This window comes from Lepus europaeus, chromosome 21, assembly GCF_033115175.1.
Source record: "Lepus europaeus isolate LE1 chromosome 21, mLepTim1.pri, whole genome shotgun sequence".
Lineage (NCBI taxonomy): Eukaryota > Metazoa > Chordata > Mammalia > Lagomorpha > Leporidae > Lepus > Lepus europaeus.
This window is the reverse complement of record NC_084847.1, coordinates 24,553,630-24,580,071: the sequence shown is the minus strand read 5'-3', so window position 1 is coordinate 24,580,071 and position 26,442 is coordinate 24,553,630. Positions and strand designations below refer to the sequence as shown.

The window sequence follows — 26,442 nt, the reverse complement described above, 5'->3', positions numbered from 1 at the left end:
CCAGCATTGTGGTGTAGCAGATAAAGCCACTGCCTATGACACTAGCATCCCGTATGGGTGCAGGTTTGATACCCTGACTACTCCACTTGTGGTCCAGCTCCTTGCTAATGAGCCTGGGAGAGAAGCAGATGGCCCAAGTGCTTGGGTCCCTGCATCCACGTGAGAGACCCTGATGAAGCTCCTGGCTCCTGGCTTCAGCCTGATCCAGCCCTAGCCATTGTGGCCATTTGGGGAGTAAACTAGTGGGTGGAAGAGCGCTCTCTCTCTGTAACTCTGCCTCTCAAATAAATTAAAATAAATCTTTTAAAATTTTTATTTATTCATTTAAAAAGTAGAGAGACAGGCAGAAACAAATCTCCCATCTGGTGGTTCATTCTCTAAATGCCTGCAATAACTTGGGAGTGGAAGCTCAGAACTCCCTCTGGGTCTCTCATGTGGGTGGCAGGGACCCAAGTACTTGGGCCATCACCTGCTGCCTCTCAGAGTGTGCACAGGAAGCTGGAATTGGAAGAGGAACTAGGACTTGACCCAGGTCCTTCTTTTTATTTTTTTTTTTAAGATTTATTTATTTATTTGAAAGACAGAGTTACAGAGAAGCAGAAGCAGAGAGAGAGAGAGAGAGGTCTTCCATTCGCTGGTTCACTCCCCAATTGGCCGCAACAGCCGGAGTTTCTCCGATCTGAAGCCAGGAGCCAGGATTTTCTTCTGGGTCTCCCACACAGGTGCAGGGGCCCAAGGACTTGGGCCATCTTCTACTGCTTTCCCAGGCCACAGCAGAGAGCTGGATCAGAAGTGGAGCAGCCGGGACACGAACCGGTCCCCTATGGGGTGCCAGCACTGCAGGCGGTAACTTTACCCGTTACATCACAGCACCGCCCCCTACCCCAGGTCCTTCTATATGGAATGTGGCCATACCCCGAGACCATTGCTCTATGTCTAAATCTCTGTGATGATTTTTCCTGGGACTTGTTCCTTGAGAGGCGGTGTTGTTCAGTCTACTGAAGATCGCCACAGCTACCCCTGTTGCCATTAAACCCTTGACTAGATCAAACCTCGGCGTGCTCGGGATGGTCTAGGTACACACAGCAGCCTCGGAGGAAACTACACAGAGAAAAACAGTTGCAAGCCTTTGCTGATGTACACGAGCAGAAATCAGGGGAGGGGACCCTAGGGCGTTAGGGCAGGTCGAGGACAATGCAGCACCAAGTTGGGTCGAGTTCTTTGGTAGGGGAGCACTTCCTAGAGAGTCTGGACTTGGTGCGTCAGCTCACCAGCTGCAGTGGCGATCGTGGTTTCCCTAGGACGTTCACTGAACCTCACCCTCAACAGCAGCCTCACTTCGGTGGAGTCGACATGAGATGCCACAGCTTCCTTCCCAGGATCTGGAGTCAGAATGCAAAGGCTTAGGGAGATTAAGAACACTGGAGTGGGGGCCGGCACTGTGGCGTAGAGGGTAAGGCTGCCACCTGCAGTGTCGGCATCCCATATGCGCACTAGTTCATGTCCCGGTTGCTCCACTTCTGATCCAGCTCTCTGCTCTGGCCTGGGAAAGCAGTAGAGGATACCTCAAGTCCTTGGGCCCCTGCACCCACGTGGGAGACCCGGAAGAAGCTCCTGGCTCCTGGCTTCAGATCAGCGCAGCTCTGGCCATTGTAGCCGTCTGGGGAGCGGACCAGCGGATGGAAGACCTCTCTCTCTATCCCTCTCTCTCTCTCTGCCTCTCCTTCTCTCTTTGTGTAACTCTTTCAGGTAAATAAATAAATCTTTAAAAAAAAATACTGGAATACTGGAGTGGCTTTATCGTGTGCGATCAACAAACCCAGCCCCCAACTACATCCACAGAGAAGGCCTAAAAGACCCTTCTTCACCACGGCATGGAAACGCATCTGCTTTACTAAGAAGCTCTGTGTGTATCAGCCGGATGCCACCTTTGAGATGGGCGCCTTGATTTCAACGGGGATGACCGGCACCTGGATAGCAAAGACAAGGACTTCCGAGTCAGGCTGTGGCATAGTGGCACAGCGGGTAACATGCCCACTGCAATGGCATCCCGTCAGAGCAGCAGTTCGAATCCTAGCTGTTCCACTTATGATCCAGCTCCCTGCTAAGGTGATGGAAAGCAGCGGAAGATGGCCCTAGCACTTGGGTGGGCCCAGATGGAGCTGTGGGCTCCTGGCTTCAGCCTGGCCTAGACCGGCTGTTGTGGCCATTTGAGTAGTGAACCAGTGGATGGAAGATCTTGTTCTCTCCGCCACTCTGCCTTTCAAATATATATATAAAGCCAGGTACTTCTGCTGTGGAGGGCAGCAGGGACAAACCAGTAATCAGAATGCCTTGGCTCGCAGGAATCTTTGGCAGTGGCTATGGGTCACCATGTTCCTAAGAATACACGGGCAACCTCCCAAAGAATCATTTGACCTATTCAACAGCAAAAGACATCTTGCCCTGGTGGCCAACACCTACCTTAAGTGGCCTCACTAGGGTGCCTCGGTCTCTCTCTCTCTCTCTCTCTCTCTCTCTCTCTCTCTCTCTCTGTTTCTAGACTTAAGTGCAGCATATCCAATATTCCTTCATGGAAGACAAGTCTGAGTCTCTTTGAGAAAGGAACTGTTGGCCCATTTACTAGAGTAATGGAGCATTAGAGAGAAGATAACCCAGATCCTTTGAGAACTACTAATTATTAGCTCCAAATTGATGCTTAGTCCTCCCTAGGACTAAGTCCTCCCAAATACCATTGTGATCCCCACTCAAAGTAGAGGCTTCAGCAGGCGCCGCGGCTCACTAGGCTAATCCTCCGCCTGCAGCACCGGCACCCTGAGTTCTAGTCCTGGTCGGGGCGCTGGTTCTGTCCCAGTTGCTCCTCTTCCAGTCCAGCTCTCTGCTGTGGCCCAGGAAGGCAGTGGAGGATGGCCCAAGTGCTTGGGCCCTGCACCCGCATGGGAGTCCAGGAGGAAGCACCTGGCTCCTGGCTTCGGATCAGCGCAGTGTGCTGGCCATAGCAGCCATTTGGGGGATGAACCAACAGAAGGAAGACCTTTCTCTGTCTCTCTCTAACTCTGCCTGTCAAAAAAAAAAAAAAAAGTAAAAAAGTAGGGGCTTTGAGGTGGTCAGGGGCCAGAGTCCTAGGCCAACTTTCCAAGGGCTCAGTGAATCCAGTCCCCCAGTCCCCCTGGTGGCTATGTCCAGGTTCCTAAGCATACTGGAAATAGGCATCTGTGGCAACCGGCAGGATCCCGGCTCCATGGGGAGAAGAGAATTACAGCAGGAAGGGCTGAGGACCCCTGGAACTTTCACCCAGTATTCAGACAGTTAACCAGAAGTGTATCACATCCCTGGGGGGTTGCTAGGGTCACCGCCACCCTCAAAGACCTGAACTGGCGGGGGTTTGCAAGCGCAGAAATTGGATGGATCTTAGAGAGCGGCTGTGGACCGCCATCGATTTGATCAGATGGTGACTCCAGCTGTGGCCTCCTCACCGGAACAACGTGGCGCCTGGCCCGGTGACGCGGCTGAGAATTCAGTGAAGGTGTCACTGGAGTGGACGGTACCCTGAGACGATGGCGATCTGCCATGCGGGATGCAGTATGCGCTCACTTCAGAGATCATTATGGGGTGCCGTCTGCCCTACAGCCCGGCTGCAAGAGTGGGAATCCAGGGGTGGACCTGGACCTTGGGCTCCTCGCTGTGTCACCCAATAACCCACTTGGAAAGTTTTGCTCTGTCTTGGCAACTTTGTGTGATGCTTTGAGCAGCTCCTTAGTCATCAGGGGAGTGACTCTTCCTGCAGGGGACCCGGTTGACGGCCCAGCCCCGTTCCCTTCCCGGGTCTCCGGTGAGGAACGTGGCCTCGTGGCTTGTAGGGTGAACGGGGTCGTGGCGTCCCGGGCCTCTCAAGCTGGAGCACTGCCGGCCCCACTGGAATGAAACACAGTGAGCCCTGGACGCTGAGCGCCATCACCCAGCTTGCCCGTGCTCTCGAAGGTGTTCGGCATGGAGACTCGGGCGGCTGGCCCTCACTCCCTTCCCCAACTGCGGGGGTGTCAAATAATTTTTACTATTTATTTGTCTAGGTTCTGTATTTCGAAAATGAGTTCAGATTTGCTCAGAAGGTGAAAGGCTATTACAAATAACTTCAGACGGCCGGCGCCACGGCTCAACAGGCTAATCCTCCGCCTGCGGCACTGGCACACCAGGTTCTAGTCCCGGTCGGGGCGCCGGATTCTGTCCCGGTTGCTCCTCCTCCAGTCCGGCTCTCTGCTATGGCCCGGGAGTGCAGTGGAGGATGGCCCAAGTGCTTGGGCCCTGCACCCCACGGGAGACCAGGAGAAGCACCTGGCTCCTGCCTTCGGATCAGCGCGGTGCGCCGGCCACAGCGGCCATTGGAGGGTGAACCAACGGCAAAGGAAGACCTTTCTCTCTGTCTCTCTCACTGTCCACTCTGCCTGTCAAAAACAAACAAACAAACAAAACAAATAACTTCAGACAACACCTACCTCAAGTCACCAACTGTTAACACTTGGCCACTATGCATTTTCTCTATGATTATGATATGCACTTATATAGAATTGTCAACTATTTGAGAGTACTCCCATGCCTTACAATACTTCAGTTTACATTTGTTTTTATTTTCTTTTTATTTTCGTATTTTTAATTTTTTCATTGCAGAGTACATGTATTAAGCATATGCCCTCACCTGTCTATCAGTTATCAGTCAGGTAATCTGTCCTGGATACAATACCCTATATACCAAATTCATCAATTTTCCCCATTTCAAAAATATTTTATTTGAAAGGCAGAGCTACAGACAGAGCGAGCTCGCAGGCCCTGGTTCCCCCGACACCTCCAGCTGTTTGCTCCTTCCCCTCTTCTGTATTCGGATCTCTGTTCTCCCCCCGTGGGATCCCTGGCTCCCAAGAAGATCCAGACATTCACCCGTGTGCTCAGTCCTACCATACCCCCAAAGCACTTGCAGCACTGCCACCCACGCCCTTAGCGCTCCGACAAACCCACCCTGCTAAGGCTCCTGTGGACACGGGAAGACTTGGGCCACCTGCTGCTGCTTTCCCAGGCATGGGAGCAGGGAGCTGGATGGCAAGTGGAGCAGCTGGGGCTGCCGCCGGCGCCCTAGACGCCTGCCACGGCCGAACCTGCTGCGCTCCAACATCGATACCCAAGTCCGGACCATGTTAACGACCGGAAGTGTCTTTACTGCAGAGCTGGGTGGAGGATTTTTTTTTTTTTTTTGACAGGCAGAGTGGACAGTGAGAGACAGAGAGAAAGGTCTTCCTTTATGCCGTTGGTTCACCCTCCAATGGTTGCCGCGGCTGGTGCGCTGCGGCTGGCGCACCGTGCTGATCCAAAGCCAGGAGCCAGGTGCTTCTCCTGGTCTCTCATACGGGTGCAGGGCCCAAGCACTTGGGCCATCCTCCACTGCCTTCCCGGGCCACAGCAGAGAGCTGGCCTGGAAGAGGGGCAACCGGGACAGATCCGGCGCCCCAACCGGGACTAGAACCCGGTGTGCCGGCGCCGCAAGGTGGAGGATTAGCCTGTTAAGCCACGGTGCCGGCCTGGGTGGAGGATTTTGAAGTGGACCCGAGGAATTATGGCCTTCAGAGGGCTTCTTTTACTAAAGTTCTAAGGGCTCGTTCTCAGTCATGGAGAAGCAGCTTAGGTTTAAAGACCACTGAGATTTAAAACAAGTTAGGATTAGACATAGATTTATCTGCAAGGATGAACACACTCAAACAATCATCGTAATTCTCATCAGGCTTTTATTGACAGTAAATGCGGAGGAGCTCCTTTAAAACAAACAAACAAACAAACAAACCACCGCCTGCCTAAATGAGCAACTGCTAGGTTTTCGCAGTCCGGGATCTTTTTTTTTTTCCCCTGGGCGCTGAAGACTCCGCCCACAAGCGCCTCAGCGGCGGAAGAACCTCACGCTACGCCGTGACCAGTCACGTCGCTGCGGAGGCATCCTGACGTGACGCCGGCGGCGTGGGCGGGGCGGCCGGATCTTCGTCGCCGCTTCTTCGGCTCCTCCCCCAGCGCCTCACACGCTCATTGTGAAGCGACAGCGGGCGCCAGCCTCTAGGGCGGTTTGAGACCCAGAGACTCTAAATCCTGGGTGCGCGTGAGCGCCCGCGCTGCTCCCGGCCCACCCCGAAGGCTACGGGTGCGAGACTTACCGATCCCGCCCTCCCCCGCTTCTCCCGGAGCTAACAGCCCCTCGCGCCGGCCGCCGCCGCCCCTCCCCCGCCGGGAGCTCCCGCCCTCCCCTTCCCCGGCGCCGCGCACGCGCGCCAGGCCGGCTCGCGCCCTCTCGTTTTCCTCCGGCCCGCGGGACCCCCTCCCCTTCCGCCTCGCGGCGCTCGCTCGCGCCGCGGTCTTCTCCAGCCACCCCCGACCCCGCGGGCCCCCCGCCCCGCCCGCCAACGGCGGGTCCCCGGCTTCCCAGTCCCCTTCGCTTCCCGCGCTCTCGGCCGGGGGGGTCCAGCCCCGGCCCCCCTCTCCTCCCCTCCCTTCCCTCTAATTCCCCTTCCGGACGCTGCCATCATGTTGAAGCCTCAGCCGCCACAACAGACCGCTCAGCCCCAGCAGCCGCCCCCCACGCAACAGGCCGTGGCCCGCCGGCCTCCCGGGGGCACCAGCCCTCCCAACGGCGGCCTGCCGGGGCCGCTGGCTGCCGCCGCCGCCGCGACGCCGCCGGGGCCTCCCGCCGCCGCCTCCCCCTGCCTGGGGCCTGCGGCCGCTGCCGGCACCGGGCTCCGCCGGGGAGCTGAAGGCATCCTGGCGCCGCAGCCGCCGCCGCCGCCGCAGCAGCCGCCGCATCAAGAGAGGCCAGGGGCCGGCGCCATCGGCAGCGCCAGGTGAGGCGGGCTGGGCCGAGGGAGCAGGCAGCGGCTCGGTGCCGGCGGGGCGGGCCCCAGCCCGGCACCTTGGAGGGCGCGGGGAGGGGGCGGCAACCCCGGGAAACCAGGGAGGGTCCCCGCTCGCTCCGCAGCCGGCCCCCGGGGGCGTCCGGGGCCGTGCTCAGGGCCCGGGACCCGAGGGGCGGCGGGGCGCATCCCGCCGGCGCCGTCGGAACGGGGCGTGGGGGGGGCGCGGAGGCGATCGGGGTCCCCGGCTCCATTACCACGGAGGGTCTCGCGGTCCCCGGCTGCAGCCAATGGGGAGTCGGCTGCGGGAAGGGGTCCCCGGCCGTAGCCAATGGAGGGGGGCGCGCGGCCCACAGTTTGGCCAATGGGGAGGGAGGGACCGGGGAGCGGGCTGCTACCTCCCCCTTCCCGGGCTGGCCAGTTGGAGGGGAGCGGGGCGGGCGGGGGCTCGGAGGACTGCGGGCCGGGGAGCTCCGGCGCGCGCGCGCCCGCCCGCCCTTCCGGACGTGCGCGCGGATGCGCTGTCGCATGACCCAGGCTGTCGCGTGCCCCGGTAGCAGTAGGGCTAGGGCCGAGAGTGCGTGCAGGGGCTCGTGTGGTGTTCGTGGGCAAGCAGCAGCCGCCCTGCTCCTGTTCTTGTGTATGTGTGTGTGTGTGTCTGCGTGCGTGCGTGCGCGCGTGTTCATGGAATCGAGAGTGGCGGCACACGCAGGCGCAGTGCGTGCGGATCGCGGGAGGGGGGATTGGGAAGAGGCCCGTGGGTTTTAGTGCGCAGGCGCAGACCGGGCGAGGCCTCCCGGTGGACGGCTTGTGCGGCTGCGCTGTCCCCCAGCCCCGCCAACGGCCCCCTCATCGCCCTCCTCTACCGCCGGTTACATCAGCCATCTAGGAGCAGTGTTACCTGGCGATTGGTGACGCCCGCAGAGTGGGTAACGGGCCGAATGAGTCAGGAGGTCGAAGGGGTGAGGTGGGGAGGTGATGACCCCACTCCCCACCCCTCCGTGGTTTGGGTTGTAAGGGGGCTGAACGTGATTCTTTCCCATTCGGAATATAATGCGCCTGAGCTAGGTAGTTCTGGATCCGTGCTCCGGAGCTGTCCCCTGCGGTGGGCTACTGGTTATCCAGCGCCAGGCACTGGCCTGTTGGAAGCATGCAGCCTGGCCCCTTGGAGGAAGTGGGGAGCTTGTAACAGTTATTTCTGATCGAGGTCCTTTTTACTGGCATTTGGAAGGAATGTGTTGCTGACATTTCATACCTGTTCTTTCTAAGTGAGAGTTGGGAAATGTTGCTGATTGATTGACTCGTAGCTTAAATCGGATCCTTCACACGGTACTTGGTTCTGGAATGTATTGTTCATCAGTGGCGTAAGGGGGCTTGAACAGTGAAGTAACCTGGTTTTTGTTTCCTTTTCTTACAGGGGACAGAGCACAGGAAAGGGACCCCCACAGTCACCTGTGAGTGCCCCCCCCCCCAGACCTAAAAGACAACTCTTTGGGAGTACAGGGCAGATTCCGTGCAGAGATAGTCAAATGGGCTCAGCAGTGCTAGGGGCCTGGCATGTACACGGTGGGCAGAAGTAGAGTGTGGCCATTTAGGACGACAGTGAGGTGTTGACGGCTGCTCCTCTGTTTCCCCCTGCTGACAGGTGTTTGAAGGTGTCTATAACAATTCCAGAATGCTGCATTTCCTTACAGCTGTTGTGGTAAGTGGGGGCTCACCCTTCAGTTGATTGAGGAGTGTGTTGATCCATTTTCTGAGACACTCTACTGACTTCTCCCTCCCTCGCAGGGCTCCACTTGTGACGTAAAAGTGAAAAATGGCACCACCTATGAGGGTATCTTCAAGACACTGAGCTCAAAGGTCAGTGTGCTCCAGTGAGCTTATTGGAGCTGCCTGGAAGGAGGATGAGGAGAGGGTGTGAGTTGGGCGGGCTTTGTGTTGATCGCAGGCCTGTGCAGAATTGTGCCACAAGTGTTAATTTTTTCAGAGGGCCGGGTCCTTTGTTAAAGTTTAAATTTGTAAATTTGAGGCTTATTGTTAAGTCCTGTGGCTGATATTGAGAAGCGGTGCACATGAGAGTAGTGTGGAGAAAGTTGAGAAAGGCTAAGGGCAAGGTAGTCATTTTGGCCTTCACGTTTCTCGATACCAACTCTTGGCTTCTGGGCAATGGGACCTTTGTAGTTTGAACTCGCTGTAGACGCTGTGCACCGGAAAGCAGCTGAGCCAGCAGGTGGCCCCCGTCGGGAAGATATTGTGGACACCATGGTGTTTAAGCCAAGTGATGTCATGCTCGTGCACTTCCGAAACGTTGACTTCAATTACGCTACTAAAGGTATTGTGCTAGGCTGTTGGGTCAGACCCGCTCTGGATGAGTAAGGGGGCGGAGGTTGGTTTGTGTGCAAGTAAAAATTTTATTCCACCCCCCCCCCCTTCACCTTTATTCTCTGAGGGAGTGGCTGGATTTTTCTTGAAAATGTGTCTTGATGTCTAATACATGGCCAGGTGGATTCTGGTTTGTGTTGTGGTTCTTCATCTTTCCCTGTTTAGTTTTTAATTCTTGTTCCTTTTGAATTATTAAGAGCAAGCTTTTTTTTTTTTTTTTAACTTCTCCTTCATTCTGCCCCCCCCCAACACACTCTAAATCTGAATTTTTTACACTTTGCTCCTGAAATAAGTATAGGAAAAGCTATGAAATGTCACTGACTGCTCTTCTACACTCTGCCCCACAGACAAGTTCACCGATTCTGCCATTGCCATGAACTCGAAGGTGAACGGGGAACACAAAGAGAAGGTGCTTCAGCGCTGGGAGGGGGGCGACAGCAACAGCGATGACTACGACCTGGAGTCAGACATGGTACGGCCTCCTCCCGAGAGCTGGGCAGCGTGGACCTGGGTGGTTGGCGGGTCCGTTCTTGGACCAAGGCTTCATTCTTGGGAAGGGGGTTGTGAAATAATGACGGGTTTCCTTGTGGGGGGATAGTGATGGTTGCCTGTTGATGGCGCTCAGATAGCAAATGAAGAGGTATAGGAAATAGCAGAGCAAAAAATCTGTTCTCCCACCCTTCCAAAATGATGGCTGTTAATATTTCCTGCCATTTACCCTTTCAATGTTTAAACAAATGTATAGACCAGATTGACTACTGGTGTAGGCCCCCAAATTGACTACTTTCTTATAGGTGTGTTTTTGTTTTGATGTCCACACAAGAATTCCCTTTGCTTGACTTTGGTTGAACTGTTCACATTGCTGTGTCGGTCTAGGCTGTTCTTAGCTCATGGTGTATTTAGTTTGTTTGTGCATATGCATACACATGGATGTGTGAACATCAAATCCTATTTGTCTTCTTTATTGAACTGACCTGTTTTATTGCTATTGTTTGGCTTTAAAGTGGTGCCTCAGTGGAACATGTGTTCCTTGGGCACATGTACCAGAACCTCGCTGCAGTATAACCCTGCAAACAGATTGGTTAGGTTTTAGGACTTTTCAGTTTTATTGGTTATTGCCAATTTGTGCTGCAAATGCGTGGTTCTAGTTTGTAATCTCACCGGTTAGGTTTCTATGTTTCTGCTCTTGATTTGGACACATTTTAAGGTTTTTAACCTGGGGGAAGGGAAAAGCCATGTCATTGTTCCTTTTCTTGCTGGGTTTTAAATATTTCCCCTCCCCCTCCCTTAGTCCAATGGATGGGACCCCAATGAAATGTTCAAGTTCAATGAGGAGAATTACGGTGTGAAGACGACCTACGATAGTAGTCTCTCTTCCTACACGTGAGTCTTGGCACGTCCCCGGTGGTGCAGTGTGGGGTGTTGGGTCACCAACAGAAGGCAGGTCTCCAGGTGGACTAGATCTTGCTCATGCTTTTCTGGGGAGCCAGGTTGCTCTTCCCCTATTCCTGGTGTGCTTAATAAACCGCTCCCTCAAAGGTTTTCTGATTGCAGGTCACTCCCATGGGTGGAAAGCACTTTTTTCTTGTCCAGCCACCCATGCCTTTCCTCTAGGACTTAAAATACCTAGACCTGGGCCAGGCATTCAGCTAGCAGTTTAAGATGCCCCATCCCACGTTGGGAGAACCTGAGTTCGGTGTCTGTTCCTGCAGATAGGGACCCTGGGGGGCAATGGCGATGGCTTAGTCATTGGGTTTCTGCCATCCCACTGGGGACCTGGATGGGGCTGCTGGTTTCAGCCTCGGCCCAGCCCTGGCCTCTGCAGGCATTTGGGGAGCCAACCAGTGGATAGGAATGTGTTTGTCTCTCTCTCCCTCCCTCTTTTTCGCTCCCTGTTGAATAAATACCGTACTTAAAAAGCAAAATGCATAAGCATCTAAGTGCCTGAGATTCAGACATGCCTGGGAGCTCTGCCTGGGACCCAGGAGATGTCAGTTTAAGTGCTCGCTGGCTTGTTGAGGGGAACGTTGACTGGTTATAGGACTGATGAAAATGTGTTTCCTTTTCCCCTGTTTGTGCCTGGCACTGGGATGCTGCTGGTCTCAGGGTGCCCTTAGAAAAGGACAACTCTGAAGAGTTCCGTCAGCGGGAGCTGCGTGCAGCCCAGCTGGCACGGGAGATTGAGTCCAGCCCCCAGTACCGCCTGCGGATCGCCATGGAGAATGACGATGGGCGCACCGAAGAGGAGAAGCACAGTGCGGTCCAGCGGCAGAGCTCCGGGCGCGAGAGCCCCAGCTTGGCGTCCAGGCAAATGCTGGGGGCGGGCAGGGCTGTTTGGGCTTCACCGTAGGGCCCAGGGCCTAGGCCTAGCGCTTTGCACAATGTGTGAGCCTTAGGCCTTGGGGAGTTGTAGGTTAAAACAGTCATTTCCGGTTTAGATGTAGGAGACTGAGACCTAAAGACATTAAGTAGCGCTGAAGGTAACAAAGCTGAAAGCTTAGGGATTTGCGGGGGATTCTGTCTCCGTTTCTAGCATACATTTTTTCCCCTGTATGTTTGTACATGTTATAGATACCAAATGAAAATCAGATTGTCTGTGATCCGTGTCTTGTAAAAGGTGCACCTTGAGCTGTATTGTGACCTTACTTTCTCATGGGTCGAGCAGCAGACTTGTGGTGCACTGGCCAGGTTGGTTGGGTCAGGGCTGTGTAACAAAGGCTCATGAGCGTGGAAGTCGTAGGACATTCAAGTGAGACAGTGAAGGAAGCTGGAGCGGTGAGCTGGGGAGGGCAGGGAGGGCTTGGAGCGAGGCTTCATGTTTCTGAAGCCTGCGTGGGGCTGCCCGGCCTGACTGCGCTCTTTCCCCAGGGAAGGGAAGTACATCCCTCTGCCTCAGCGCGTTCGCGAGGGGCCCCGGGGAGGAGTGCGCTGTAGCAGCGCTCGGGGTGGCCGGCCCGGCCTGAGCGCTCTGCCGCCTCGTGGCCCTCACCATCTGGACAACAGCAGCCCTGGCCCAGGCTCTGAGGCACGAGGCATCAACGGAGGTGAGTTGAGGAAGCAGGCTCAGCGGTGGTGGTAATTGGAAGGGCGGTGCATTGGTGGTAATGCAGGAACTGGGGCTCTGCTTTCTTACAATTTTCATTTAAAAAAAAATACAGGCCCTTCCCGCATGTCCCCTAAGGCACAGCGGCCCCTGCGAGGTGCAAAGACTCTGTCCTCGCCCAGCAGCAGGCCCTCTGGGGAAGCTTCTGTCCCGTCTCCCCCTGCAGGTAAGACTTCAGTGGTGCTAGGGAGTGGCTGAGAGGGAGTAGCAGTAGCAGCACGGAGGTGTGTGGTGTGTGGTGCTGCAGTGGGCGGTGGCTGGGTGGCAGGGGTTTGAAGGGTCGGCGTTAACCCCTTTGGGAAAAGAATTTTTCAGTTGTCCTACTGCAGAAACCCTATCCAGTAACTCAGGGTGTGTCTGACTGGCAGCTGTATATATATATATTTTAGATTTTGCCAACATTTTAAAATGAGATGCCATAGGAATTTTCCAATTCCTTTTGAAATATAAACCATTCTGCCAACCCCAAGCCTACTCTTAATTGGCTGGCATAGAATCATTACTGCCCTTGAAGCATTCCTGTCTCTTTCATGAGGCCATTTACCTGCTTATGTTAGCTGCCTCGGGAGTCATGGGTGCACTTCCGTGGTATTGGTAAGCCCCGTGCTCACAGCAGTAACCGTCGTACAGCTCTCCCTTTTCTCCCAGGGGGCCGGATGTACCCGCCACGCTCTCCCAAGTCTGCTGCACCTGCCCCGATCTCAGCTTCCTGTCCTGAGCCTCCCATCGGTTCGGCAGTGGCAACTTCTTCAACCTCCATCCCTGTGACCTCATCTGTCGCAGATGGTGGTGTGGGTTCCATTTCCCCAGCTTCTCCAAAGATCTCACTGGCCCCTACAGATGGTAAGAGTGGGGTGGTGGAGGGTGTGGACAGTGTGAAGTGGGGTTCTGGACAGGGTGACCTTCAGGCATCTCTCCTTGTTCAGTAAAAGAACTGTCCGCCAAGGAACCCGGCTGGACTCTGGAGCCCCAGGAACTGGCCCGGATAACTGGGAAAGGTGAGAGGTTTTGTTCCTGCCGAGGCCTAGTGTCCCTTTGGGGAGAGCATTTCCGTTAGAAAGCTGGTTGGGGCCGGCACTGCGGCTCAATAGGCTAATCCTCCGCCTGCAGCGCCGGCACCCTGGGTTCTAGTCCCGGTTGGGGCGCCGGATTCTGTCCCGGTTGCCCCTCTTCCAGTCCAACTCTGCTGTGGCCCGGGAAGGCAGTGGAGGATGGCCCAGGTCCTTGGGCCCTGCACCCGCATGGGAGACCAGGAGAAGCACCTGGCTCCTGGCTTCGGATCAGCGCAGTGCGCTGGCTGCAACTCACCGGCCGTAGCTGCCACTTGGGGGATGAGCCAACGGAAAAAGGAAGATCTTTCTCCCTGTCTCTCTCTCACTGTCCACTCTGCCTGTCAAGAAAAAAAAAAAAAAAAAAAAAAAGCTGGTTGGGATTCCAAAGGCAGACACTACTCTGCTCTTTGATTCCGATGTCTCTCCGGGTTCTCAGGAGCTGCTGTCTTGTTGCCTGAGCTGTTGGCACCAGGTAGCCAGCTTCAAGAAAGAAATGTGTTGTTTTTCCTTTTCCGCTGTTTTCTCGTAGTCCCTGGCCTTCAGAATGAGCAGAAACGATTTCAGCTGGAAGAACTGAGGAAGTTTGGGGCCCAGTTTAAGGTGAGGGCAGGGGAATGGGCCGGGATTGTTAGTGGGTCGCGGGGCGTGTGGAGGACGGAGAAGTGAGGACTGGGCAGAAGTCTAGGTTGAGGAGTGCCTGGTTCAAGTCCTAGTTCTCTGCTGTGACCCAGCTTCCTGCTGTTGCACACCCTGGGAGGCAGCAGATGGCTTAGCCACCCTCATGGGGAGACCTGGGCTGAGTTCTGGGCGCCAAGCTTCAGCCTGGGCCAGCCCTGGCTTTTGCAGCCATTTAGGGAATGAACCAGCACATGGAAGATTGATCTCTTTCCTTTCTCTGAGTTTCAAATAAAGTGAAAATAGTTTTCTAAAAAGTGAGTAGGTAGGTAAGGGAGCAGAGCTGAGCGTTGAGCGGTGGTGAAAGGAGGCAGGGCCTGGGGTCTTGACATTGCTGTGTGTCTCTCTCTCCAGCTTCAGCCCAGTAGCTCCCCGGAGACCAGCCTGGATCCTTTTCCTCCTCGGATCTTAAAGGAGGAGGCCAAAGGGAAGGAAAAGGAGGTCGATGGTCTGTTGACCTCAGAGCCCTTGGCGTCCCCGGTCTCCTCTAAGACAGAGTCCATATCGGATAAAGAGGACAAACCACCCCTGGTACCAGCTGGAGGCACCGAGGGGCCAGAGCAGCCCCCACCACCTTGTCCCAGCCAAACTGGCAGCCCCCCAGTGGGCCTCATCAAGGGAGATGACAAGGATGAGGGCCCTGTTGCTGAGTAAGTGGGGTGGGGAGCTCTGGGGACATTGGGTTATCTGATAAGGGGCAAGCCATGAGGATTGACCTCATTTTCTCCCTTAGACAAGTAAAGAAATCAACGTTGAACCCTAATGCCAAGGAGTTCAATCCTACAAAGCCTCTGCTATCTGTGGTGAGACGGGACGGGAGAACATGGACTTGGGTTTCTTTAGGGGAGACTTGGGGGACAGTGGAGCAGTGGAGAGCACTTCGTCCCAGGGCCACTCGGCTGGCAGAGCTGGGGGAACACCGTATTCGTATGGGGAGAGCAGCTCGCGCTCAGGGCTTCTCTGGTTCCTGGCGTTTGGTTCAGGGGCTGTTTGAGCAGGGAAGCTACAGATACTGAGCTTCATTCAGGCCGGCTGACCTGGCTCAGCCCCTGATGTAGAAGGTGTGGTGCTGGACAAGCCAATGAAACCGGTTCTCTTCCTCACCTGTGAGTTGAGAATGTGCATCTTACAGGGTTTGGCGTGGAGCTTGTCCTAGCAAAAGCACACGACGTGTTTGGTTCATAGCCATCTGGGGGTGCTGTGTACCTGTTGCAGAGGGCAGACGGAAATGAAATGTCGCTCCTTGTCTGTTGCAGAACAAATCCACCAGTACCCCAACTTCTCCAGGGCCCCGGACTCACTCAACTCCCTCCATCCCGGTGCTGACAGGCCAGAGCGGGCTCTACAGCCCCCAGTATATCTCCTACATACCTCAGATTCACATGGGACCAGCTGTGCAGGTAAGAGGCTGGGGCACCTCGGCAGGGAGGGCTGGCTGAGTGGCCAGCTCGGCCTCTGGGCTTTTCCCGGCCTGTCACAGCGCCTCTGTGTCTGTCCCTAGGCGCCCCAGATGTATCCATATCCTGTATCCAATTCAGTGCCTGGGCAGCAGGGCAAGTACCGGGGAGCAAAAGGTGAGCAGGGTCTGGAGGGGCTGTCGGCCGGGCCGCCTGGCGCCTCCTGGCAGACAGAGCTCGAGCTCTGTGCTACTTTGCCCCCATCTGCAGGCTCTCTGCCCCCCCAGCGCTCGGACCAGCACCAGCCAGCCTCAGCCCCGCCCATGATGCAGGCTGCCGCCGCTGCCGGCCCACCCCTGGTGGCTGCCACACCATATTCTTCCTACATCCCCTACAACCCCCAGCAGTTCCCAGGCCAGCCTGCTATGATGCAGCCCATGGCCCACTACCCCTCACAGGTGACTGCAGCCCAGGAGGGAAGCGGGGAGGGGGCACCAAGCTCCTGACTCCGAGACTCGAGCACTGGGTCAGGAGGACGGGCCGTGTTCTGGGTGGGGATGGTGGCAGCCTTGGGCACCTGAGCCTCAGGCTCCTCTGCCTGGCTGGGTTGTTGTGAATGTTCAGGAGGAGCGGGCAGTGTGGTTGGTGCACGCGGTGCTCCCCCGCCCGCCATGCTGACCCCGCCTTTGTCCCAGCAGCCCGTGTTTGCCCCCATGCTTCAAAGCAATCCACGCATGCTGACGTCGGGCAGCCACCCCCAGGCCATTGTGTCATCCTCCACCCCTCAGTACCCTTCTGCAGAGCAGCCCACCCCCCAAGCCCTTTATGGTGAGTCCTGTGTGCCCTCCCCCACTCTGGGCTGTGGCCCTCGCCCCTTCTGGCGTGCTCAGCACAGGGTCTTCCTTCGCCCCGCAGCCACTGTTCACCAGTCCTATCCGCACCATGCCACGCAGCTCCACGCCCACCAGCCGCAGCCGGCAACCACGCCTACTGGGAGCCAGCCGCAGTCTCAGCATGCGGCCCCCAGTCCTGTCCAGGTGCCTGCTGGGGGCAGGAGAGGGTGGTTAGAAGGGAGGGCTAGGCAAGTGGTGGCTGGCCCAGGACAGAGGAGCGGATGGCACTTACCTTCCCTTCCCCGCAGCATCAGGCGGGGCAGGCCCCACACCTGGGCAGTGGACAGCCACAGCAGAATCTGTACCACCCAGGGGCCCTGACAGGCACGCCACCCTCTCTGCCACCGGGACCTTCTGCCCAGTCCCCTCAGAGCAGCTTCCCCCAGCCAGCCGCTGTGTATGCCATCCATCCCCACCAGCAGCTGCCCCACGGCTTCACCAACATGGCCCATGTTACCCAGGTAAGAGGCCACAGGACGATCTCGCTTTGGGTCGTGTGGACACGAGCCGTTCCTCAGACGCTGGTGCCGCCTTGGCAGCGATGCCCCCTGCACCGGGTTTTGAGAGCCTGGCTCAGACCTTTCGTGGTCCTCCTGGCTTCTTTCTGTTCTCTGCAGGCCCATGTCCAAACTGGAATCACAGCAGCCCCGCCCCCTCACCCTGGGGCTCCCCACCCGCCCCAGGTGATGCTGCTGCACCCACCCCAGAGCCATGGGGGGCCCCCCCAAGGCGCGGTGCCCCAGAGTGGGGTGCCTGCACTCTCAGCTTCCACACCCTCACCCTACCCCTACATCGGACACCCCCAAGGTGAGCAGCCTGGCCAGGCGCCTGGATTTCCAGGAGGAGCCGATGACAGGATTCGTGAGTTCTCGTTAGCTGGGGGAATTTGGCATGGAAGAGCTGAGGGGCTGCAGGTGGGGCAGGATGCACGGGTTCTGGGTGGGGAGTGAGGGGTCTTGGAGGCAGGGCTGTCCCACAGGGCGCCCGCCGACCTGCACCTGTCTGTGAAGTATGTAGGGTGGGCAGAAGCCACAGTCGCCGCCGCCAGGGGCTTGCTCCTGGCTCTGTCCTTTGCTTCCCTCCGTCCTCGCTCAGTTGTGATCCAGCAGCCCCCCTCCCCACTGCCTCCCCAGCTCTCAGTGACCCCGACTGTCTCCTGACTTAGCGAGGTAAGGTCAGCGCAGCAGACAGGGCCAGACTGGGGTGCGGGGGGCTGAGCTGGGCACACGAGTAAGGGCTCTGGCTTACTGGGAAACAGCGATTGACCTGTGCTTCTGACAGCCCCATGAGACACTTTGAGGAGGTCGCTCCTACCCAAACACCCCGCACCCCCCACTGGACGCATTGGATGAAGGGACAGCTGCTTGGGTTCTAATGCTCCTGCTCTCTTCTCTTTCCCCTCCAACCAGTTCAATCTCATCCCTCCCAGCAGCTCCCCTTCCACCCCCCGGGGAACTGAAGATTGTCCTGGCCGCGACCTGAGACCTCCATGAGTGGAGGGAGGAGTGATCTATGTCTCTTCCCCCAGCAGCTCGGACCAGTCCCAGCCCCCCGACCCCCCTTTCCCCTGGGGGAGCTGGGGAATTCCTGCCAAGCACCTTGAATGGGAGGGGCCTGAGAGGGGCAGGGCTGGGGGCCAGCGGGGGTGGGGGGTTCCTGCTCTGCCCTGCCCGTTCCCACCCAGTCTTGCCCTCCCGTCCTCTCATCTGTTCCCCCGCCGGAGACGGAAGATCTTTTATTTTCTATTATTTATAACCTCAGACTTGGGCCCCCTGTTCTTTCTTCCCCATTAACTTGAGTGACCTGCGTGAGAGACAGACAGACAGATGCCCCCACAAGGATGGTTGGACAAGGACTTTTACTTTTTATTACATAAAAATATTAAAAAAAAAATAAAAAAAATAAAATTTTAAACTAACTTAACCTGCTTGTGACTTCCTGTGGAGAGGTTATAGTCGGCATTGGTCACAGTAAGTACCCCGTTGTCCCCTTACCTGCCCTTCTGTGGGAGTGGTAGCCAGTTCCTCTAAACACAGGGTGTGGGGGAACCAGAGCAGGGTCTTGGGCGACTCATTTGAAACTGGGTTCCACGCTGAATGTCTGATGTGGGAGATGGAGGCCGGTTCCCGATGAAGGGCTGCCTGCCTCGGGCGCGGACTGCCCTCACCACGAGGCTTGAGGGGAGTTGGTTTCTAACAAGCACGTCATGAATTCGGTCTTGCGCAATGTTAAAAACCATTTTAGTGTTTATGGCTGCTGGGAAGATAGGCCTTGGTGCATAGCCAGCTACTGGGCGTGGCTGAGGCCTGTGAATGGGCAGCTGCTACGTGGGAGAACCCAGGAAAAGAGCTGGGTAAAGTTTGGAAATTGGGTTTAGGGAACAAGCTAAATTAGGGCTACAGTGGGACAGAATTATTTAAAAAAAAAAAAAGATTGATTGATTCAAAAGTCAGAGTTAATGCAGAGAGAGTGGTTCTTCTATCTGCTGGTTCACTTCCCAGATGTCCTCAACGGCCAGAGCTGTGCCGATCAGGAGCCAGGAGCTTCTGGATCTCCCACATGGGTGCAGGGGTCCAAGCACTTGGGCCATCTGCTGCTGCTTTCCCAGGCCACAGCAGAGAGCTGGAGTGGAAGTACAGCAGCCGGGATGCCGGTGCTTCAGGCCAGGGCATTAACCCATTGTGCCACAGTGCCAGCCCCTGGGACAGAATTCTGAACCATGGGATGTAGAGATGCCCATAGACCTAAGAGGACATGTTTTGTGGACTCTGACTTCACCTGGATTTCCTCACGAATTTAGCCCTTAGAGGACTGAGGGTGCTGCTGGCGCCTGGATCGGAGAAGTGGGTGACACTAGGTGGGAAAGATGGGGGCTAAGCATTGGGCTTGCCAGTTAAGTAAAGGGTTCTGGGAACCACTTGGCAGCTAGAAATGATCGTGGTTGGGGTTCCAAGTGGGAGTTCCAGAACAGGGGAGATGGGAGATGGGGATGTGCACTGGGGCCTGGTGAAAGACAGGCGCTGCAGGTGCAGAGATGCGGGGCTGTGAAGCATCACACACACACACACACACTCATTGGAGTTCTTTCCCTGCCTGAGGGGCCTTGTGAACTGACTCCAGCTGTCTTCCCTCATCTTTCTGCAGATAATGGTGATGTGCCACCTATTGTACTTCGCTGTCTGAGCAGAAGCTTTGTAGACTTCTTTTACTGAGTGAGCTGTGTGCTCACGACAGCACTTGGGCCATCGTCCACTGCTTTCCCAGGCCGTTAGCAGGAGGTTGGATCAGAAGTAGAGCAGCCGGGACTCTTGCGATGCCAGCATCGCAGGAGGCGGCATTACCTGTTAGGCCACAGCGCCAGCCCAGCACACAATTGGGAGGGAGGTGAGCCTGCCTCCAGTTAGGAATCCCCTGTGGCACCTGTGGGCCCTGCCTTGGGCACAGATGCCCCCTCCCCTCGCCTGCTGTTTGGCTGTGGGGATGAGCATGACCGGTCACCAGCCCGCTGAGTAGCACCCTATTTGTTGTCAGCATCCTCGCCAGCCATTCCAAGTTTTTTTTAACTTATTTGACAGAATTAGACGGTGAGAGACAGAGGGAAAGGTCTTCCTTCCGTTGGTTCAGCCCCAAAATGGCCACTATGGCCGGGGCTGCGACGATCCAAATCCAGGAGCCAGGTGCTTCCTCCTGGTCTCCCATGTGGGTGCAGGGCCCAAGCATTTGGGCCATCCTCCACTGCCTTCCTGGGCCATAGCAGACAGCTGGACTGGAAGAGGGGCAACCGGAACTAGAACCCGGGGTGCCAGTGCCACAGGCGGAGGGTTAGCCAAGTGAGCCACGGTGCTGGCCCCATTCCAAGTTTTTTTTTTTTTGACAGGCAGAGTAGATAGAGACAGAAAGGTCTTCCTTTTTGCCGTTGGTTCACCTCCAATGGCTGCTGTGGCCAGCGCATCTTGCCGATCCCAAGGCAGGAGCCAGGTGCTTCTGCTGGTCTCCCATGGGGTGCAGGGCCCAAGCACTTGGGCCATCCTCCACTGCCTTCCCGGGCCACAGCAGAGAGCTGGCCTGGAAGAGGGGCAACTGGGATAGAATCCGGTGCCCCAACCGGGACTAGAACCCAGTGTGCCAGCGGGATTAGCCTGCTACGCCACGGCGCCAGTCACCCATTCCAAGTTTTAAAAACTCAGCATTTTATCCCTTTTTCTCTACGGCTGAGTAGATGTTGAGAGTGATAGATCACGCCTTCTTGGGACTGGTGACAGCAACAAGGACCTCCCCGGAGCACACGTCAGGAATAAAGGATCATGCGGCTTGCTGAGATGAGTACTCTATACTGCCTGTGCGCCGAGTGCTCGGGCGGCAGAGGAGCACAGCAGTCTCCTTCCTAGAGCTCCACGGGGAGCCGGTCAGCAACCCAGGAAGTACCCAGGGGACACCCCCACCATGCTCTACTGTGGCAATCACACTGCCCTGGGCTGGCTCACTCCCCAAATGCAGCAGCCAGGCTGGGCTGAAGCTGAGCCTGGAACTCCATCCGGGTCTCAAGTGAGTGACAGGCCTGGTCGTCCACTGCTTACTGCAAGTGGAGCAGCCAGGACCCGACCTGGCGCCCGGATCCGGGATGCTTAGCTCGCTACGATGCCAGCCCCGGAGAGGGCCTCAGTTACAACCAAGTGGCTCTTCCTCTGCCTGGGGCTTCAGCTCCCTTTTGGCACTTGTGCCGTCTCCCACCTGCACAAAGCACACGGACACGCTCGGCTGGCTTACTATTCACATTAGTTTATTGGCCCACCTCACCCGGCCGTGGCAGGCCAGCCCTCTGAGCGCGGCCAGTGTCCATGTGGCTGCACTCCGCCGGGGAGGGAACACTGGCCAGGGCGGCCCTCAACCCCAGACGTCCTGAGCGGAGCCCGGCTCAGCTCCACTTGAGGCTCTTGTCCTCCTCGGTCATGGCGGGCGTGTCCGTGACGAGGCCCGTGCCGATGGTGCGGTTGCCGTCCCGCAGAGTGAAACGCTGGCCTTTCTCCAAGATCATTGGCTGCCGCAGGATCAGGCTGAGCTTCAGGTCCTCCCCGGGCATGGCCAGCTCCTGAGGACACAGAGGGACGGCACGTGGGACCTTAAGTTAGCTGTCTGCTGGCCACAGCGGAGGTTAGAAGTCGGGCCGATTGCAGCCCCATCAGACGGCACAGAGGCAGGGGCCGGGAGCGGTGCCGCCTGGGCTGGGGAAGTGTCGGGGCACGCAGGCCTCAGACAGAGAAACCCTCTTGCAGGAAATTTCCCGTGGGAAATGCTGCTGCAGCTACGCTTTTAATCTGCTTCACCCAGGGCCTCCTGGATGGGACCCCCTAAATCCACTGCCCAAGCCCACCCTCCGACAGTTGTCACGTAAGCGGCCGCAGCCAGCCTGTCTGGGAACTCGGGACAGGAAGGGCGCACCTGCCCTGCCCCCCCCTCCCCCCATGCACACACCTTCCCTGGGGGCAGGAGCACCCGGCAGGCCATGTCCCAGGTCAGGGAGAACATGACGGGCATGAAATGGGACACGAAGGGTTTGTGGCGGCCGCCCTCCTCCTTGCTGAGGATGTAAACCTAGAGAACAGAGCGCGGGGAAGTCGGGGCTGGCCTGGGGGGAGGTGGTGCCTCGCTAGGGCGCACTGTGGCTCCGCCCCACCCTCCGCAGCCGGGGCCCTCACCTGCGCCTCCACCTTCTGGCGCGGCTGGATGGAGCCCGGCTTGGCCATGACCAAGCCCCGCCTGAGGTCCTCCCGCTTCAAGCCTCGGACCAGGGCCCCCAGGTTGTCCCCGGCCTCGGCCCTCTCCAGGCTCTTGTGAAACATCTCAATGCCTAGGGGTGAAGAGAGGATGGAGGGAGGGAAGGGGCAGGGGAGGGAGGGGCCCAGGCCGCCCCTCCCGTACCTGTCACCACCGTGCGAATGTTCTTGCTATGGCCGAGGAACTCGCACTCGTCTCCCTTCTTCAAGGTGCCGCGCTCTAGCGTCCCTGTCACCACTGTGCCCCGGCCTGGGAGGGAGCAGGACAAGCCGTCAGGGACCCTGGGCTAGGCCCCTGCTGGAGCGGGGAAGGGCAGCAGGAGCCATGCCGCCCTCACCAGGGATCGAGTAGACGGACTCAACGGGCATCAGGAAAGGCTTCTCCAGGTCGCGGGTGGGCACCGGGATGTAGGTGTCCACGGCGTCCAGCAGCTTCTGCACCGACTTCACACCGAGCTCGGGGTCCCGTTGCTGCGGGGCGAGGGGCGGGCGAGGGCGCTCAGCCTCCAGCCCGCCCGTCCTCCTGCCCAGGGCCACGGCCAGGACGCCCACCCAGCCCCGCCCTCACCTCCAGGGCACAGAGGGCAGAGCCCACGATGACGGGGGTCTCCTCCCCTTTGTAGCCGAACTCGGTGAGCAGCTCCCGGATCTCCAGCTCCACCAGCTCCACCATCTCCGAGTCCTGGACGGCGTCGGCCTTGTTCACGTACACCACCACGTGCTCCACCCCGATCTGCAGGCGGGAGAGCTCGCACGCCGGTCCCGGACAGCCGGGCTCCCTGGCCTGCCGCCCCGCCCCGCCCCGCCAGGCTCCCAGTACCTGTTTGGCCAGCAGTAAGTGCTCACGGGTCTGGGGCATGGGGCCATCGTTGGCCGCCACAACCAGGATGCAGCCGTCCAGGGGGGCCGTGCCTGTGATCATGTTCTGGGCGCAGGGAGGAACACTCAGTGCCACCGCACATCGGCAACCTGGGCGGCCCCCGCCAAGGCCTAGCCTTTAGCCAGCGCCCCTCACCTTCACGTAATCCGCGTGGCCTGGGCAGTCCGTGTGGGCATAGTGGCGGGCCGCGGTGCTGTACTCCACGTGGGCCGCGTTGATGGTGATGCCCCGGGCTCGCTCCTCCGGGGCGTTGTCAATCTCCTCGTACTTCTTGAACTTAGCCCCGCCTCCCTCGGCCAGAACTACGGGGAGGGTCCGGGCTGGAGGCGGGGCTCGGGCCACACCCCCGGCCCAGCCCCTTCCCGCCTAAACTACCCGACCAGCCGCAAGCCGACAGCTTCCAGCAGGAGTTGCAGGGCGTGCCCGGGGACTTCTCCCTGCATAGCATCCTGCAAGCCGGAGCGAGGCCCCCCACCCCCAGGTTACGGCGCCGCCACCAAGTGCCCCTTCCGGAAAACCCCGTCCCTTGTCCCCGTCCTCTGCCCGCCCGGGGAGGCCCCGACACCCTGCTCGACCGTCGCTGCCCACCCGAGCCCGCTCACTTTTCGTGATGGCCGCGGTTAGTGTGGTCTTGCCGTGGTCCACGTGGCCGATGGTGCCCACGTTCACGTGCGGCTTGTCGCGCACGTAGGTCTTCTTGGCCTCCACGGCCAGACCGCGGCACAGGACGGGCACTGCCGGCGCCTTGGGCGGCCGCAACAAGCCCTGCAGGAAGGTCGGGCTGGCGGCGACACCTGCAGGGACACAGCTCGGCGTCACGCCGTGGGTCCGCGCCCAGCCCCCCGCGCCGCCGCCGCCGCCGCGCGCCCCACACCCTCACCGCTGAAACGGGGCGTCGCGCGCAGCAGGGCCGCCGCGGCCGCCATGGTGGTCGCACTCGCGTCCCGGGTGCCGGGACCGGGGGAACCCGCGCGTGCAGGTGAGGAAGGGCACTTGCGGCTGAAGGCCGCTTCCGGCGGAAGTCAGAAGCCGGAGGGCAAGTGTGGGCGCTCTAGCCTCCAGTTTCTGTGGCCCTCCGCCGAGTTCCGGGCTGGCGGCGGAAGAGGCGGGCGCTGGCGTCTCCGGGAGAAGGGAAAGTTTCCAGGGCTCAAGGCGACGTAGTTCTCCCCAAGCGGCGTCAGAGGGGCAACGTGAGGCGTCCCATGATGCATCAGCGCCCCCGCGGGCTCACGGGAGTTGTAGTTCCCAGCGCGACGCGTCCCGGGCTCCCTTGGGGGACGGACGCTGACTGCTTACGGGTGTCCATGTGTACCCGTTGGAAACGACTGGCATGAATAAAGTTCAAGTTTAGAAAATGGGTAACTGCCTGGCGTATGATATTATGGGGGCTGTGAGTATGTGCCAGTGTCTGGGGAGGTGGGACGTGAACACAGAGTCCACAAGGAGAGAAAGGGCTTCCATAGCCACCTCGGTAGTAACGAGCGGTGCAGCGGGACTCTTGGTCTCAGATTTTACCCTAGCGGGGCTAAGCAGAAGCGGGGAGTCAGTGAAGGGGGCCAAGCAGCTGGCAGGGTTACGCGGCGGCTTGGAGAAGCAGTCCCAAGCCACTGCCACCAGACCGTCACCTGCCGGGATTTATACTCACCTGTAACAGCTACCACAGTGGCACCGAGAGTGACCCCCCCTCCCCTCCCTGCAACTCCAACCCCAGCTGACTTCACAGCCTCCCAGGGATGTGGCCCCCTGGACTCCTAGACCGTAGCCCAGGGCTGTCTCAGGAGGCTGGTACTCTGACTCTGATGTTGGGGAGCAGGACTGACAGCAGCGAATCTCCCCAGGTAGAGAAGTGTCTGCAGGATACACCCAGAAATAACCCACGACCAATGTCACAGGGGCGGAGCCTAATAGCCAGGCAGACACCGGAGCATGGACGTGGCCACAGCTACGAGAAGACATGTTAATTGGGTGGGTTCAGACTTAGAGACCCAGGCAGCCAGCCTCCTGTGAATATGTTTTATTTATTTGAAAGGCAGAGTTACAGAGAGATCCTCCAGCCACTGGGTCAACTCCCCAGATGGCCGCAATGGTTAGGGCTGGGCCAGGCCAAAGCCTGGAGCTTCCTCGGGTTCTCCCACATGTGTGGCAGGGGCCCAGGCACTTGGGGCCATCCTCCACTGCTGCTTTCCCAGGCGCACTAGCAGGGAGCTGGATCAGAAGGAGAGCAGCTGGGACTCAAACCAGCACCCATATGGGATGCCGGCATCGCAGGTGGACGCCTAACCTGGCTACGCCACAGCACTGGCCCCACTGCAAATACATTTATGAACGGTGTCTGGTGAGGGCAGACTGGTGACTAGGGAACAGCAGCATGCGTGCAAGGTGATGACGGAAGGGACAGGGACCCAGGAAGCCAAAGAACAGCTGGGCCTTAAGGAGGCTGAGTTTGCCTGGAGAAGGAGGGAGGCTTTCTCTCTCGCACACTGACTACATCTATGACTGCACCGAGAGGACTAAAAGTTGTTTGTGCAGAATCTTGAACTTTTTTTTAAAGGTGCTCTTGAAATCAGATCCCTTTCCGGGTGGGGATCTCATCCTGCTGGGTGGCAGGCAGTTTGAGTCTCTCATGTTAATTGAAAGGCTGGGTGACAGGGAGGGACGGAGACACAGAGAGGCCTTCCATCCGCTGGTTCACTCCCCAGATGGCTGCAACAGCTGGGGCTGGGCCAGGCTAGGCTGAAGCATGAAGGAGCATGGAGCTCCATCCTGGTCTCCCATGGGAGTGGCAGGTGCCCAAGTTCTCGGGTCGTATTCCGCCGCTTTCCCAGGTGCAGTAGTAGGGAGCTGCGTGGGAAGCAGAGAGCCATGATACGGGACATGCGCTCTGATACTGGATGCCCGCCTGGCCAGCAACAGCTTAACCCACTGTGCCACAAGGCCAGCCGCGAGTTCCTTCCCCCCCCCCCCCCAGCCAGTTTCCTCATCTTATTGCAAGCAGGATCCTGATTTTGTTCGGCTCCTGGGAGGCATCCTGACAGGCCTAGTCCAATTCCAGTGGTCTCATTTTCCTTCCGGGGGACAGCACCCTGGGAGACTGGGCTCCTTGTGGTGGGAGATGACGAATGTGCCTGTTCCAACCCAGGCCAGGGGTCCGATCATTGCAGCCAGATGCATGCTAACGGGTCCTCGCTATGGCACCCGCTCCCGAGATGTAGTTCTTGGCTTCAGCCCTGAGACTCAGTGGCCTTCGTAGGGCTGGTCCCATTTATTTATGTTTGTAGCTGCTGTGAAATGTTTGCACGTGACCTATTATGGAGTCATCCAATCTCTGGACCTCACACAGAACTGCTGGTCTTCTCCCTCGCTCTCCTCACACACCTGAATATGTGGCACTGCCGTTCTCCCTTCCGT

The 26,442-nt window shown here is 58.0% G+C and overlaps 2 protein-coding genes across 30 annotated transcripts; one reads left to right on the top strand and one right to left on the bottom strand.

Moving 5' to 3' along the window:
• Positions 1-6,419: 6,419 nt before the first annotated feature.
• Positions 6,420-18,298, top strand: ATXN2L (ataxin 2 like). 29 transcript variants are annotated; one of them, XM_062180805.1, is made up of 24 exons: positions 6,420-6,869; positions 8,296-8,332; positions 8,524-8,580; positions 8,667-8,738; positions 9,060-9,210; positions 9,608-9,732; positions 10,552-10,643; positions 11,367-11,567; positions 12,129-12,304; positions 12,419-12,529; positions 12,994-13,206; positions 13,290-13,361; positions 13,945-14,015; positions 14,445-14,740; positions 14,824-14,893; positions 15,347-15,490; positions 15,592-15,664; positions 15,758-15,945; positions 16,183-16,315; positions 16,403-16,524; positions 16,629-16,841; positions 16,998-17,187; positions 17,514-17,549; positions 17,813-18,298. In XM_062180805.1, exons 1-23 carry the CDS (start codon positions 6,556-6,558, stop codon positions 17,543-17,545), a joined length of 3,153 nt encoding a protein of 1,050 aa, XP_062036789.1. In that variant the 5' UTR covers positions 6,420-6,555; the 3' UTR covers positions 17,546-17,549; positions 17,813-18,298. The 29 variants fall into 29 exon arrangements, with proteins under 29 accessions (XP_062036789.1, XP_062036788.1, XP_062036768.1 ...); XM_062180804.1 differs by having other exon boundaries at positions 17,790-18,298; XM_062180784.1 differs by having other exon boundaries at positions 16,998-17,241; positions 17,391-17,549.
• A 2,841-nt stretch (positions 18,299-21,139) lies between these two features.
• On the bottom strand, positions 21,140-24,047 carry TUFM (Tu translation elongation factor, mitochondrial). The gene is made up of 10 exons (XM_062180503.1): positions 23,915-24,047; positions 23,637-23,828; positions 23,170-23,336; positions 22,975-23,079; positions 22,723-22,887; positions 22,493-22,625; positions 22,300-22,404; positions 22,077-22,228; positions 21,853-21,972; positions 21,140-21,469 (listed from the first exon to the last, which is right to left on the bottom strand). The coding sequence occupies exons 1-10, from the start codon at positions 23,958-23,960 to the stop codon at positions 21,296-21,298; spliced, it is 1,359 nt and encodes a 452-aa protein (XP_062036487.1). The 5' UTR covers positions 23,961-24,047; the 3' UTR covers positions 21,140-21,295.
• Between the last annotated feature and the right edge of the window lie 2,395 nt (positions 24,048-26,442).

What these genes read in the sequence shown, in the direction of transcription:
- ATXN2L (XM_062180784.1), top strand. Translation starts at nt 6,556, where the DNA reads ATGTTGAAGCCTCAGCCGCCACAACAGACCGCTCAGCCCCAGCAGCCG. An exon ending in CTTCAATTACGCTACTAAAG is followed by an intron (nt 9,211 to 9,607) that starts GTATTGTGCTAG and finishes TCTGCCCCACAG; the next exon opens with ACAAGTTCACCGATTCTGCC. An exon ending in CGGCCCCCAGTCCTGTCCAG is followed by an intron (nt 16,525 to 16,628) that starts GTGCCTGCTGGG and finishes CCTTCCCCGCAG; the next exon opens with CATCAGGCGGGGCAGGCCCC.
- TUFM (XM_062180503.1), bottom strand. Translation starts at nt 23,960, where the DNA reads ATGGCGGCCGCGGCGGCCCTGCTGCGCGCGACGCCCCGTTTCAGCG. An exon ending in CGCGACGCCCCGTTTCAGCG is followed by an intron (nt 23,829 to 23,914) that starts GTGAGGGTGTGG and finishes GTGTCCCTGCAG; the next exon opens with GTGTCGCCGCCAGCCCGACC. An exon ending in AACCGCGGCCATCACGAAAA is followed by an intron (nt 23,337 to 23,636) that starts GTGAGCGGGCTC and finishes CCCTCCCCGTAG; the next exon opens with TTCTGGCCGAGGGAGGCGGG.